Source organism: Silurus meridionalis, chromosome 16 (genome assembly GCF_014805685.1).
Source record: "Silurus meridionalis isolate SWU-2019-XX chromosome 16, ASM1480568v1, whole genome shotgun sequence".
Classification (NCBI taxonomy): domain Eukaryota; kingdom Metazoa; phylum Chordata; class Actinopteri; order Siluriformes; family Siluridae; genus Silurus; species Silurus meridionalis.
In genome coordinates this window covers 7,415,009-7,428,317 of record NC_060899.1, presented here as the reverse complement: position 1 = coordinate 7,428,317, position 13,309 = coordinate 7,415,009, and the positions used below count along the sequence as shown (strand labels likewise).

Sequence of the window (13,309 nt, the reverse complement as noted above, 5' to 3'; positions counted from 1 at the left end):
CTCTGTTGTATCCTATCTTAACTTCCTCTCTCCTCCTTTCACTCAATCTGTTGCTTTTTCCTCACTGTGGTCTCCCATCTGTTTCAGTCTGGGCACTAAAACACACCTCTGACAGAGAGAGAGAGATAGAGTGATAGAGAGAGAGCGATAGCTTGTTTTCAGTAAATGAGTGGTTTGTTAAACAAGTCTGCCTGTTTCTCTTTCCTCAATCTCTCTCTGTCCATAACATCTGCCCTACTCCCTCAGCAAGCGCAGAGTAAACAAAGCAGGCAGATCTGATTTGGTGCTTAAAAAACTCTGCAGAACAGCAATAATGCAAAAGAGGACCAGCAGAATGTCAATGAGCAGAATCAGAGAGCTGTAGGTCACTGCCACTTAGAGCTTTTCTACAGAGACTCTCACACACACACACACACACACACACACACACACACACACACACAAACACACACATAATTTAAAATGGGCACGTGTACAGAAAAATTCAGTAGAGTAGCATGGTCACGTGTATGACACAAACAAAAACAACTTTCATTCATTCTGCTGCTTAACTCCCATCCAAAGTGTTCAAAGTATTTCAAAGAGCTTTCAAGAGTTCAGAGCAACCGGTTTAAATTTTTCAGGTTCTCGGGTAAAAATCTCATCTCTAAAGACCACCATTGCACCACCTTGTTGCAATACACAAAGATATCTTAAACAAGTAACAGCAATTACTGGCTGACTATGTAGAGATAATGAAATGTTCCTTTATAAAAAAACAATTATAATAAAACAGTACAACTAAAATGCATGTGTATGACAGAGCGAATGAACTGTGTAGTTACAGTGGGGTTAATGGCTTTTTCGTCAGCTCTTAGGCATAACAATGTAAGTTAACTTGTATATATAAGTTAATATTAATACGCTTTGTCTATCAGGTAACTGTGTCTGTAGTAACAAATGACATGAGACTGTGTATGGCAGACAAAAAGTTTAACATATACACTGACATGAAGAAGTTTTTTGTTAGTAGATGTTTGTTTAACATTTATAGAGGAGTTTTTATCGTGGTAGAACCAATCAGGGAAGTGTTTAAGACAGAATGGTGGCTTTTCAAAGTTACTGTAAATATAAATAATAACCAGACCTTTTACCTACCTTCCAAAACATATTAAATATAACTTTGCACTGAAAATAACGTTATTTAATAAATCGGTCTAAACGTGAATTAATTGCTATATGAAGGTATGAGTAACTCATTTTTTTTTAAACATATATCACCCTTTTGTAGATCATGTTTAATCTATTGCCCAATTGTTATAGTCTAATCGGTTTACAGATGGCTGTGAAAACATAAAGCACCAAATCAGAATTTGCAAACAGGATTACGAGCCACACAGACTACACCAGCAATCAAAAAAAGTACACGAAAATTACCCATTAAAAGCGTTTCAACTTTCTGATTGCTATTATAAATATAATATTGCTATTATAAATAGCAATCCTGCATATTTAAAATGAACCCGAAGTCTTGGTTGGTTATTAACAAACAAGAGCCGTGACTCGGTGCTGTGCACAGAATAAGAACGCCACACTTTGACCCAGCTGTTTCTACTGCGCATGCGCATCGGCTTCCCGCACTCAAGCACCTGCTACCTTCCTGACTTAATTCACTCCACCTTTTCCACTTTCTGAAGTCCATTGGATAAGCACAGGGTTTATAAGAGTTCCAAAGCATAAGCAAATGACAATGAATAGAGCTTTGAGTGTGAATGAAGAGACAATTTGGTTAGTAATAAAAAAAAAAGGCTGTCTTTACTTTCTTTTTAGAAGTTAAATGATGTGACCCTATCTACTTGATAGATAGATAGATAGATAGATAGATAGATAGATAGATAGATAGATAGATAGATAGATAGATAGATAATTGTTAAACAATTATATTTTTCCTTTAAAAGATTTTTCTGAATGAAAATTTGCATTGCAAAATAGCCATACACCATAAGTAGCATGTTAAATCGTTTAACAAACTTGTTTTTTTTTAAATTATATTATTGGCAGTACTACTGTTAGAGGAGTAAAAGCGTACAAACAGAGCAGCAGTAGAGTATCGGTTGGATTAACAGCAGTAATGAAAACAATATTTGCCGACAGCAAAACTAACACACATGGGTTATAACGCTAGAGACGAAGTAACAGTGACGAAGCAGCGAAATGGTGGTCGGATGCCATTTCTTGTGAACTGGAGAGACAGCATTAATCACTGGCTTGTATTCAGCTTGATTTTTGTAGCTGTTCATGACAACAACTATGAGATCAAACATCAGCGGACTTAACCCCCCCCCACACTCTAGGTTTCAGCGCATCCACCATCTTGGCTGCAGGTGTTTTGATCGGACACTTCATCTGATATACAACACTGGCGCAACGAATAAGAGAAAAGTGAGGCTTTAGGATTCATCCCAGAATCGCATTTTAGAGAACGAGAGAGAGAGGAGGAGAAAGTGTGTGTGTGTGTGTGTGTGTGTGTGTGAGAGAGAGAGAGAGAGAGAGAGAGAGAGAGAGAGAGAGAGAGAGAGAACAGTTCGTTTTTGAGGACTTTGGCGCATCTACCCGGGGCGTTTGACATTTACGGACAGCATCTCCACTCGGTTTCTACTGCTGCGGAAAATCAAATGGCTACCCACCCCCTCTCTCTTCTCTCCTCCACGCCATCCGTGCGCTCGGCCGGGAGTCCGGTGCTACGCCCCTTGTTACAACCTTTAATCACATATGGCCATATGGAACTAACTCTCAATTCTGGCGTTGCACTAAAAAACCCCTAGACAAGCAGCTTGATTACTTTGAACGCTATTAATTCATTGACTTATTGCTGAACGTAAGATTAAATGCCCAAAATATCATAGACAATTATATCCACTACACAGAATAAACGAGCAAATCCAAAGAACGTGACAATACAAATTCACAAAGAGAAGGCCTGGTTATAATAATATTTTAATCGAGAGAGGCGGTTTTATATTTTGTCGGAAAATTGGGATCAAATCAAAAGAGTGCTGCACAAACGCGCAGGGGCTTTTCTGCGCCAAAAGTGCGCAAGCACACCGCTCTCGCCTGGGATCGCCATAGTTCACCTTCATCACTTTTTCATGCAACTCTTCACGTCTGCCTTTATGGACCACACTATTCCGAGAAGTATGAAAGCACTTACAAGATCGCTTCAGGCTAATTGTTTCTTTAAAACGTTTGGATCTTGTTTAAATCTACACATATTTATCATGCAATCGGCAAGAGTTCTACAGTTACATCAAATCGATGTCCACGAAAGCATTCAGAGACGCCACGTTACCATGACCATGACCAGCACATTTGAGATTAGATCAAATCCGTAGCCTTGATGTCCATGGTAGGGCATCTTCTAATGGGATACTCCGATTAAGTTAACCTTTAAACTCCACTATATCTGATGAAATGGTTAAAAAACGATGTGCAAACTGTAACTCCAAACAAGCTAGTGCACTTTTCTAGTCGAGCCAAGAGTTAAAGAACATCCTAAACATTTGTGTTTTTTTACGAAAAAAAAAAAAGACCAACTGTATACTGAGTGTTTCAATTATATAAATACAAATACCTGAGTAATCAGATAATTCCGAAAAACGTTGTTCACCCGAGACGCGAGAAGGTCTTCGATGTTTTCGATTTTCTGTTGCAGTCAGTATCACACTATCAGATAGTTTGCCCTAAATGATGCCATTTACCGATAAAAAACAAAAAACAAAACATAACTGGCCCGGTAGTATCCAGATGGAATGACAGTGGGTAAATGGGTCTTTCCGGATGATGCTAGGGATGCGCAGGACTCCACATCAGGGCTCTCTAAAGGTTACTTGTTTGTAAGTAAAAAAAAAAAAAGGGGGAAAGTCTTCATTTGCCTTTGTCAGCGGGAAAACGTAATATTGACTTCCCTTTCCCTCATGAGCCATTGCACCCCCACCTCCTCCTTCCCGTTTGCCATGACATCACGAAAGCTGTAGTAAAACCTACAACATCAGATGGGCTGGGCTTCGCCCCCCCACACAGTCGTTCAATGGCCATGTGTACAGATATATATACACACACACACACACGCACACACTCGCTATCTCATGCACTCTCTCTCTAGATAGGCTATAAACCCTTACACGCTTATTCACTCGTAACTCTTACAGGGAGACATTCACTCCTGCGCATGCACGTAAATACTCCAGTCTTAAAGGCTAGCCATTATTTGTGTATCAGGGAAAAAAACGGTGAGTGGTTGGATGCAGATTATGCTGATCAGTTCTGTCATCTCATATTCATATCAGCGTGTTTCAAACAACATACACGCGCAGAACGTACTACTTTATTGTACTTTTGTACTTCATTGTGCTTTTCCATACTGTTGAAAAGAAGCAAGCAATAAGCCGCTTACCTCACATCCGGAGATTAATCTTTAATATTTCACAATGGGCAATGCATATGCCACTGTGTTTTCTGATCTTTCCCCCTTTGAGTTTTTCCAAGTGGTACTGTCCAGTTATTGTCTGAGGCAAAACACTAATATGCGTCCCAAGTTGCGCACAATATAATGGTATCTGTGGCTCAGGCTTTCGTTTTTGAAGACGTGATTGAGACACTTTCCAGTATAAAAAAGGGCTTATATGCTTATAAATGTCCAAATCCATGGAAAATAGTTACACCAAGCGGAATGAATCTGCCAAACATTTCTTATCATCCGAGTAACTTAAATCGCATTGTAAATAATATTTGACAGAGGAGGGCCGATAGACTTTAAAGCACTGTAAACCTTCTCCAGCTTTCATTACTAGGTGGGCAGACCAGTGTAGTTTGGAATGACTCCCAAATGTAGCTCACACCGTTGTTTTGCTTTGTTGTTTTGTAGCCATTAGTGAAAATGACAACCATTCATTACAAGTCATTTGAGAATATTCGCCACAAATGCCACTCTTTATCTGCTGTCTCCAAGCTGCGCGGGGGGATTTTCAAAAAGCCAACCTTCGCCTTTCAGAAATTGTATTAAATTCTTATCTCTTCGCGGCAGACCCTTTTTTTTGCTATCTCATTGTTATGCATTGGAGCTGAAATCAATCACGTTACGTCCGCGCCGCATCAATATGATTTGAGCAAATCTTCACAAAACTGAGACACAAGTCAACAAACAAAGAAGATAAATATAAATATATATACACACACAAAATAAATCCCACTGTCTGTCTCCTAGCACACGGCTGAGATTAGGAGTCACATATATGGGGCAAATGTACTTCCTGTGCTGAATGTTGTTCTAACTCGCTATAGATCAAGTACAAGCGAACTTTTATTAGTTGTTATATTCATTGTTCAGTCTCTACTGAAAGTAAAACTGATTGTGAATGACCAAATAATATAGCAATGATCTTGTGCTTGTTTGTGCAGATTTTCTGCAGTGTTTTATGTCTCTATAATGCATGTTATGCGCTTATATGGCTTGAGTCCGAAGATTTCGTGATCTTATTGCAATATATTAGAATTTCAAAATGTCAAGATGTAATAAAATGTGATAAAAAAAACAGGTTCGGTAGAGATAGTGGACTTTGGTCTTCAGGACTTCAGACAGCGCTTTAGTATCCGCTTTTTTCCAGGCACCTTGGACAGCGACACGGTGCCGAGGGTGGAGCATTTAAATTTACAGCATTTACCAGACTCCAATTCAAAAACAGCTTTAGGCAATGGAATGAAAAGGCAACTCATCAATAAAACAAAAACTTTAAATATTTTTGTAATGATTATCACTGTCGGGCTTTTTAAAGCTTCCACTAAAGTTTGCTCAAAATGTCCAGATGCCCAATAAATGCCAATATTATTATTTAATATAAAGATTATTTATAAGATATTATGAATAAAATATTAAATAAGGATTAAATGAAATAATGCAGGAGCATTTTTGACATTTCTGATGGCAAACCACTGCAATTAGAAAGCAGTATCTTGTGGAATAATACAACGAAAATTCCATCGCGTTGGATTAATCACCAATACACATTTCACTACTCCGATATCACCGTGTCTATAAGCGACTTCCGCTAAACTCTCCCGTTTTGCAATAAAAATTACAGTACACAATGAGAGAGAATAGACAGAATGTTTGTCAAAGTATGCATATTGCATAAGGCAGCAGCTGAGAAAAAGACTGAAACCCCCTCGAACTCTGGGAAGGCCCTCGGCAGATGGAACAAGCTGCTAGAGAACAACAGAAAAGTCTGAATGAATAGCTCCAGGCTGGTATTGTCCTCTGCTTGGTCATTATAGTGCTTGTGAAAAAAGGCAGCTTTTGTCTAGACATCCCTGAAGCACGTAACTTTACAAAAGGGTGCATCACGTAAGTTTTAAATGTTATGTTTTTTTCTTTTCTTTTCTTTTTTTTTTTTTTTTTAAATAAAATAAATAAATAAATAAACCAATCGAGACTATTACAAGTCTGTTTAAAATACATCGGTCGAAACATTTTAACTTAAGATAACTGGATTCAACAAGTGATAGTAAAATTATCTTTTCTGAAATACATTAGCTTATACCGAGAACATGGTGTAACAATCATTATTACAATGATACAATTTGATAATGTCAAAGTCAAGAATTTTTTTTTTTTTAAAGCATTCAATAGAATTTAAAGGAACTAAATAAATGTATGCAAAGTGATTATAAATAACTCGAATTCACGAAAGTAATACACGTGACTGACCTAAGAAAGTTCCACAAAGCTTCATTGTTGCGGTCCACTCTCCCCACGCGCGACCGGGCTCCGCGCCTAGAAACTAAACTTGTGAGAAAAAGTTGTGGCCAGCTGAGTATAACTTCTGTTTTGGAACTGGGGTGTGGGCGTCTGCTGCTAGGGGGATGACGCAGTTCCCATTGAGCATGGTGCCAAACTCCTATAGCCAATCGCAAGCGCTGCTGAACTCATTTCACACAAAGGTCTATACCGACTAATGGCAAACAAGGGGTTTCCTGACGGCTATCTTTATGTTCTTAAAACACAAGAGCTTTCATAGTAATGTATTTGGCTTCTTACCCATCCATTACTGACACCCATATGAAAAACACACACACACACACACACACACACACACACACAAACACAAACATACATATATACGATATATATATATATATATATATATATATATATATATATATATATATATATATATATATATATATATATATATATATATATATATATATATATATATATATATATATATATATATATATATATATATATATATATATATATATATATATATATATACACGTCATGACACTTATTGAAATAAGTTTTATTTCACTCATTGACTAAGTTATACAACAAAATAATACTTGTTCAACTCATAAGAATTTTACCTGTATAGATTTTGTTTACGACAAAAGCTATTTAGGCACTGAACAGCTGCTGTCTGTTTTATTTTTTTCAAGTAGACAAGTACACATTAATACATGTAAACAGTCCCAATCCAAACAGTCTGGCACATTCATCCATTCATTCATTTATTCCGAAGAAAAAAAACAACAACAAAAAACTAATGCTGACACAGGAAGAACATGCACAAAAAAACAAACTAAGAAAAATTTTCAAAAGAACAATACTGAACATTAGTAATGGGTTGCCAGTCATGCATAAAGTCCAAATAGTGGAGCTGATAGAGTTGCCTAATCAATGATTTCCTTAATCATACACTCAAATAAACAACTATGCCAAATGAATAAAATTGCTGTCAACAACAGGAAAGAGGAAAGGAGACGAGTGGGGTGGCAGGGCTATGTAACCCCAGGTTTTAGGCTTCCCCTGGGCAGATGGCTCTTTTGATAACTGTGTTCTCTCTAGGCCCCATCTTCATATCCTGGCACTGGGTTACCATGGCGAGTGGATATGTAATGGAGTTTTGCTGCTTATTAAATTTGCCATCTTACAAAAGAAATGCTCTCACCTCAAAATGATGAGCAAAACCAGAGCTAGCTTGAGTTTCATTATCACAGGTTGCTTGGCTGCATGTCTAACATTTTCTCCATGCACTGCACACTAATTAACCTATTAACTTTAGGTCTTTCCCATGTCTATTGCAATACTCTACCCTGTCCTTTCTTGATGTAGGGTTTTGGAACAAAATCGCCTTATGTTTTTGACCCACACCCCATTCCCAAAAGCCCCCTACTTCTTTGATCTTATGACAATATCGGCACACTACGGGTGGCTCAGCTCAATCCTGACATGCCTTCCAGCTGTCTACAGGGCACAGAACAAAGAGTTTGTACATATGCAGGCCAAAGTGGTGGAACGTACTGGAGGAGACACAGAGGAAAAGTAAAATACCAAATAACACAGATGCATTTTTTTCTTGAATAATTTGTCACATTGTTCCAAACTCATGTATTACTCATACAGGTATTATTTAATTAGTACATTTTAAAACATAATTTCCGTTCATAACACCAAACAGAATGTGGATATATTTTTGTTAGTTTAACACAAATTTAATTTGGCATTGAAACAATTTTTCCAAACACAACAAACAAAACTCTTATTTAAGAATTTCTCAGTTACACATAGTATTAGCTCGCATTTGATTTCTGTTGAGTTGGTAATGCACACAACACGAATGTGTATATATATATATATATATATATATATATATATATATATATATATATATATATATATATATATAAATATATACTATGTTAATCTATACATAATATACTATTATACTGTATATACATTTTTAAATACAATTTTTAAGTTAGAGTAAAAATAAAATACGATCATGTATTGTAAATGTGAATTTTCATTTTAATAAGAGTAAATGATGAAACAATAACTGCATTGCAGCTGTGACCTCACAGATGGGCCTGGAGCATGAAGACTGTCTGAATTTTTTATGGGCTTTAAACTTCATTTTTTTCCTTGTCTGTCACTTTTACTTATACAAACACAGACACTGATAGAGCCACATTAGTTCCCACAATCATTTTGTGTCATCTTGTTCGATGGACCCTGAATAAAAGAATCATATTTGAAAAGTGTCATAAAGAATACACACTCAATGTTTTGTGAAATATGTTGCTTTGTGACACTTTAAAAAAGTTTTAAACCTTTTTTATTTAGATAATTAAGTAATTATTTATCAACCTATTTATTAATAACAATATTAAAGTTATTGTGTTATTATTATTATTATTATTAATATTATTATTGTTAGTAGTAGTAGCAGAAGTAGTTTAATTTTACATAAGTTTAGCCTGAGTTTTAGTCCAATCATTATCTAAAGTTTGGTTTGATTCCTCCTGACGAGGGTATACACTGATGCCAAAGGGCATATATTGCCCTCTTGCCCCCTCCATTTCCTTGTCTGGACACTTTTGATTATACACCCCCTCTCCTCCTAAAGAACACATCCTCCCATCCCCCTCTACTCTATGTGTGTAGGGTGACAGGTTTTTATTTCCTAGCTGGGATAAAAAGTATTTGTCAAAATGTCCCACAAAGGCAGGGATGACTGACAGTTCTGCTATCGTGGCATAGTTTTCTTTATCTTTTCAGGCTAAGGTTAGGATTTGATTGTGTGTAGGCATAACATTATTTAGCTATATACACAATAATGTCAGTGTAAGTGGACTTATGTCCTCACAAAGATGATAAGTCAAATGTATGTTTGTGTGTATGTGTGTGCATGTGTGTAAGCAGATTGGGCAGACTGGGGCCTGGCTGGGCGCTGGGCAAACACACACAGAGCTGCACTCCAATCGCCACCTCATTACAATGACAAAGAGCTGCCACACTTTTGGGTGGAGCCTTGGGCCTCTTTGAGCAAATGTGATGTTTAATATGCTTTGTGGAGGAGAAGAAAAGAGGGAGAGGGCAGAGGAGAAAAAAGACAGAAAGGGGAGCAGGCCCAGCTGTCACTGTGCTAGATATCAGTCTGACACAGCACCACTTTTCCCCCCTCCCCCTTGTTTCCCTTTGCAGAATTTAGTTAGACATAGAAAAAAACAGAGTGTCTGGAGGGTGAGGTGGGGTCACCACACAAAAGAGCTGAGGCAGCAGTGCCTCTATCATAACCCAAAATACATTAAAAGTATAAATGATTGAAGAAGTCAAAAAATAAATTAAAATCAAAGTAAAGAGTAAATAACAAACATAATATCACTATCAAACTCTGACTCAAAATAAATATTAAAATAAGAATGCATAAGCAAATATTAAATTTCTAAATGTATTATGTAATATTATTGCAGCATTGCAGTATCGGAGAAATTTATTTTGCTGTATTACAGAGCAATTATTTGAAAATGCTAAAAATCTTATTTCTTATATAAACATGATTGCATTTTGCATACATTCTCAAAACTTTGTAGAAATGCTAATTATTTACTTTCCAAAAGCATACTAAATATAAAAAGTTACTGGCTGATTAACAGCAAAATATTAATGCTTCCTGTTGTGACTTTCAGCATACTGTCATTTTCAGCACTATGCACAATTCTTAAATTATCAGTACTTATTGTTAGGAATTTGTTAGTTGAATACAAAATAATATAAAAAGACAGCTTTTAATTATACAGTTGGCCTAAAAATCAACTATAATTTATTAATCATGTGAAGTAATAAGTGGTGTTTGTGAGAAACAGCATAATGTGCATTATTGTTTGTGCAATCTGTGTGATTGTTCTGGGATTCATCTAAAGCCTGTTAAATCAGCTTAGCACATGCATCGCAGTGAAGAAGGCTTGATTTAAAAGGACCTCAATGAACAGAGCACACTGAAGAAAGGCCTAGATCAAAAGATTATTCTTTTTAGATAACATCCCAGAGGACACACAAACAGAATGAAATCCCCTATCCAGCATGAATGAGGAACTCGCGCATCACCTAATGCCACTCTATTCTCTCTCACAGAACCTAATGAGAGGTGAAAAAGAACAAAAATGTGTGCAAGCAGTAGTGTGAATGAATGGGGGCACCTGGAGCAGGAGACACTGTAGTGCCTGAAATTACGAATATTGAACCCTAATAACAAACTAGTGGCTGCACGTGAGCATATGTTTGGTGTGTGTGAGGTTGTCATGGCAGCAGGCCTCAGCTGATTGCAGGGTTATGGGGGGCTGTTTCAAAGGCATCTGTATGCAAATGTCATTACGGTATAGAGATGTTTGGAAAGAGCCCATGGAAAGCAGTGTGTGTGTGTGTGTGTGTGTGTGTGTGTGTGTGTGTGTGTGTGTGTGTGTGAGCGTAAATTTTTTAAAAAATAAAAACAATTGCATAATCTTAAAAGCATTATACAAATATTGGCTTAATATAGAATGTCTACTCTTCACGTCAGGTTAAATACTTTTTATCTTTTGCGTATCTTTTACATATTTAACATATTTATATATAAACAGAATATAATGCAGTGCTAAATAACTATTTATACAGACAGTACTAGCATATTCTACATGAGAGAATAATAAAGTACACAGTGGCCTTTAGCATTTTTTCGAACTAGTATATAAATGACAACAGGCTAAAAGACTGTTTTTAGATTATAGACAGATACACTGAACAAGGCAAGGCATTAAATGACATTAGAGATACAAATGCAAACACACTAGATCAGAACACACACACACACACACACACACACACACACACACACACACACATATATGCAATCATGCAAAATGTGCCAATACCCCTTGCACTAAAGCAGGATGGGAAAATTGTTTTTCTTTTTCTTTTCCATCTTTTATTTCCTATTAAGTGCACATGTTGTGCTTGTTGACCCTAGACCTGTTTGCAGGATTGTTTTCTTTTCATCTCCCTCCCATTACTCGCTACTATTACTAGTATTTTCACCGTGTTTGCAATTTACTTTCATAATTTCACAAAAATATTAAATTATACCTTGACAGTCCAACCTACATAACCTCTAACTCTTTTACAATGCAAAAAAACTGACACTGAAATGGCACTAGTTTATGCATAGGAGGTTTGCACAAGAAAATGTTTTCACACTACACTTACAATGCAAGAACCTGTTGCCTTCCTTTCTAGTAAGCACAGACTACAGCAAAACCCCAAATAACATTATAGGTCAATGCAATTATTTTTTCTCCTCAAGCAATCGCATAACAAAGCATTGTTTTGAGATTTCTATTCTATAACATTTTTGTTGCTGTACCCAAAATAACTAATTTAACAGTAGTTGATTTGAAAATTCTGGACACAAGCCCCAAAACTGCAGTTTAATTTGATAATTTGATACTTTTAAAATGAATCTTAGACCTTTGCACAATTAATTTTTTTTATAAAAATAATTATGGAATTTAGATTTTTTTTTGTTTTTTAGGTTTTATTGGTTAATTGGATTATTTGATTAAGATCAGTGTAAAGTGCTGTTATTTATAATTACTAGAAAACTATGAATGTGTTGTAAGAATTTATTTATCTATGTATTCTAAGTTAAATGAGATCTCAAGCATTGGAAGAATCTTGAGAAATTTTTGGAAAATGTAGGCAGCTCAAAACCTGGTCTAGTGCTAAATATGAGTATCAAATTAAATATCACATTTCTGTATTCTATTGCAATCCACATTCTACAGTTTAAGCAGTTGTTCCTGTTTCACAACGGTTCATAGCTTTTACAGAGAACACTGACTGCAAGTCTTGCACTTATTACGCTGTTATTCTTACAACTATTTTGTACTTATCTTTAATAAACTGATTAAAATGGAGATTGGTTCAATGTTTACATATTGCTTTCAGTGCCGTTAAAGCTTCATTAATGCATCCCATCCTACCTACCTGGCAAGTCACTTCTGAAATGTTCAGCAAGAAAACAAATGGATCTATTAGTCATTACTTGACTGCAGGTTTGTGAGTGAATTTTAAGACATCAATATTACCTCTTGTGACAAATATAGAGAAAGACAAAAAGTGAGAGAAAGAAAAAGAAAGCATAAAAGACACTCAGAAGTGTAATAAAATTTTATGACTTGCTCATATTCTATGTTCCCGGTGGCCCAGCCTGATGGATAATTAGAAGACAACAACATTGATGAGGGCAGGTTTTCGGCATATGCATACAACCGCCCACACGCACAAATATTCATACACACAGGTGTATACACACAAACGCGCACACACAAACACGAGCACACACAAACACACGCACACACAAACACACGCACACACACACACACACACACAGTATATTTTCAAAGCTCTTGCCAGACATAGAGTTATCACAAGGACTATCTTATCTTCTTCCCT

The 13,309-nt window shown here is 36.4% G+C and overlaps 1 protein-coding gene across 7 annotated transcripts in view; it reads right to left on the bottom strand.

Moving 5' to 3' along the window:
* The window catches only part of myt1b (myelin transcription factor 1b), an 87,975-nt gene that overhangs the window by 24,731 nt on the left and 49,935 nt on the right, over positions 1–13,309 (bottom strand). The window contains exon 1 of one of the 7 annotated variants that reach the window (XM_046870137.1): positions 6,743–6,849. The exons of 5 other annotated variants lie outside the window; for them this stretch is intronic. In XM_046870137.1, coding sequence (XP_046726093.1) covers positions 6,743–6,767 — 25 coding nt within the window. In that variant the 5' untranslated portion in view covers positions 6,768–6,849. Of the gene's footprint in view, positions 1–3,610; positions 3,886–6,742; positions 6,850–13,309 lie in introns of those variants that run through there. One more of the 7 variants, XM_046870140.1, reaches the window with a different exon arrangement.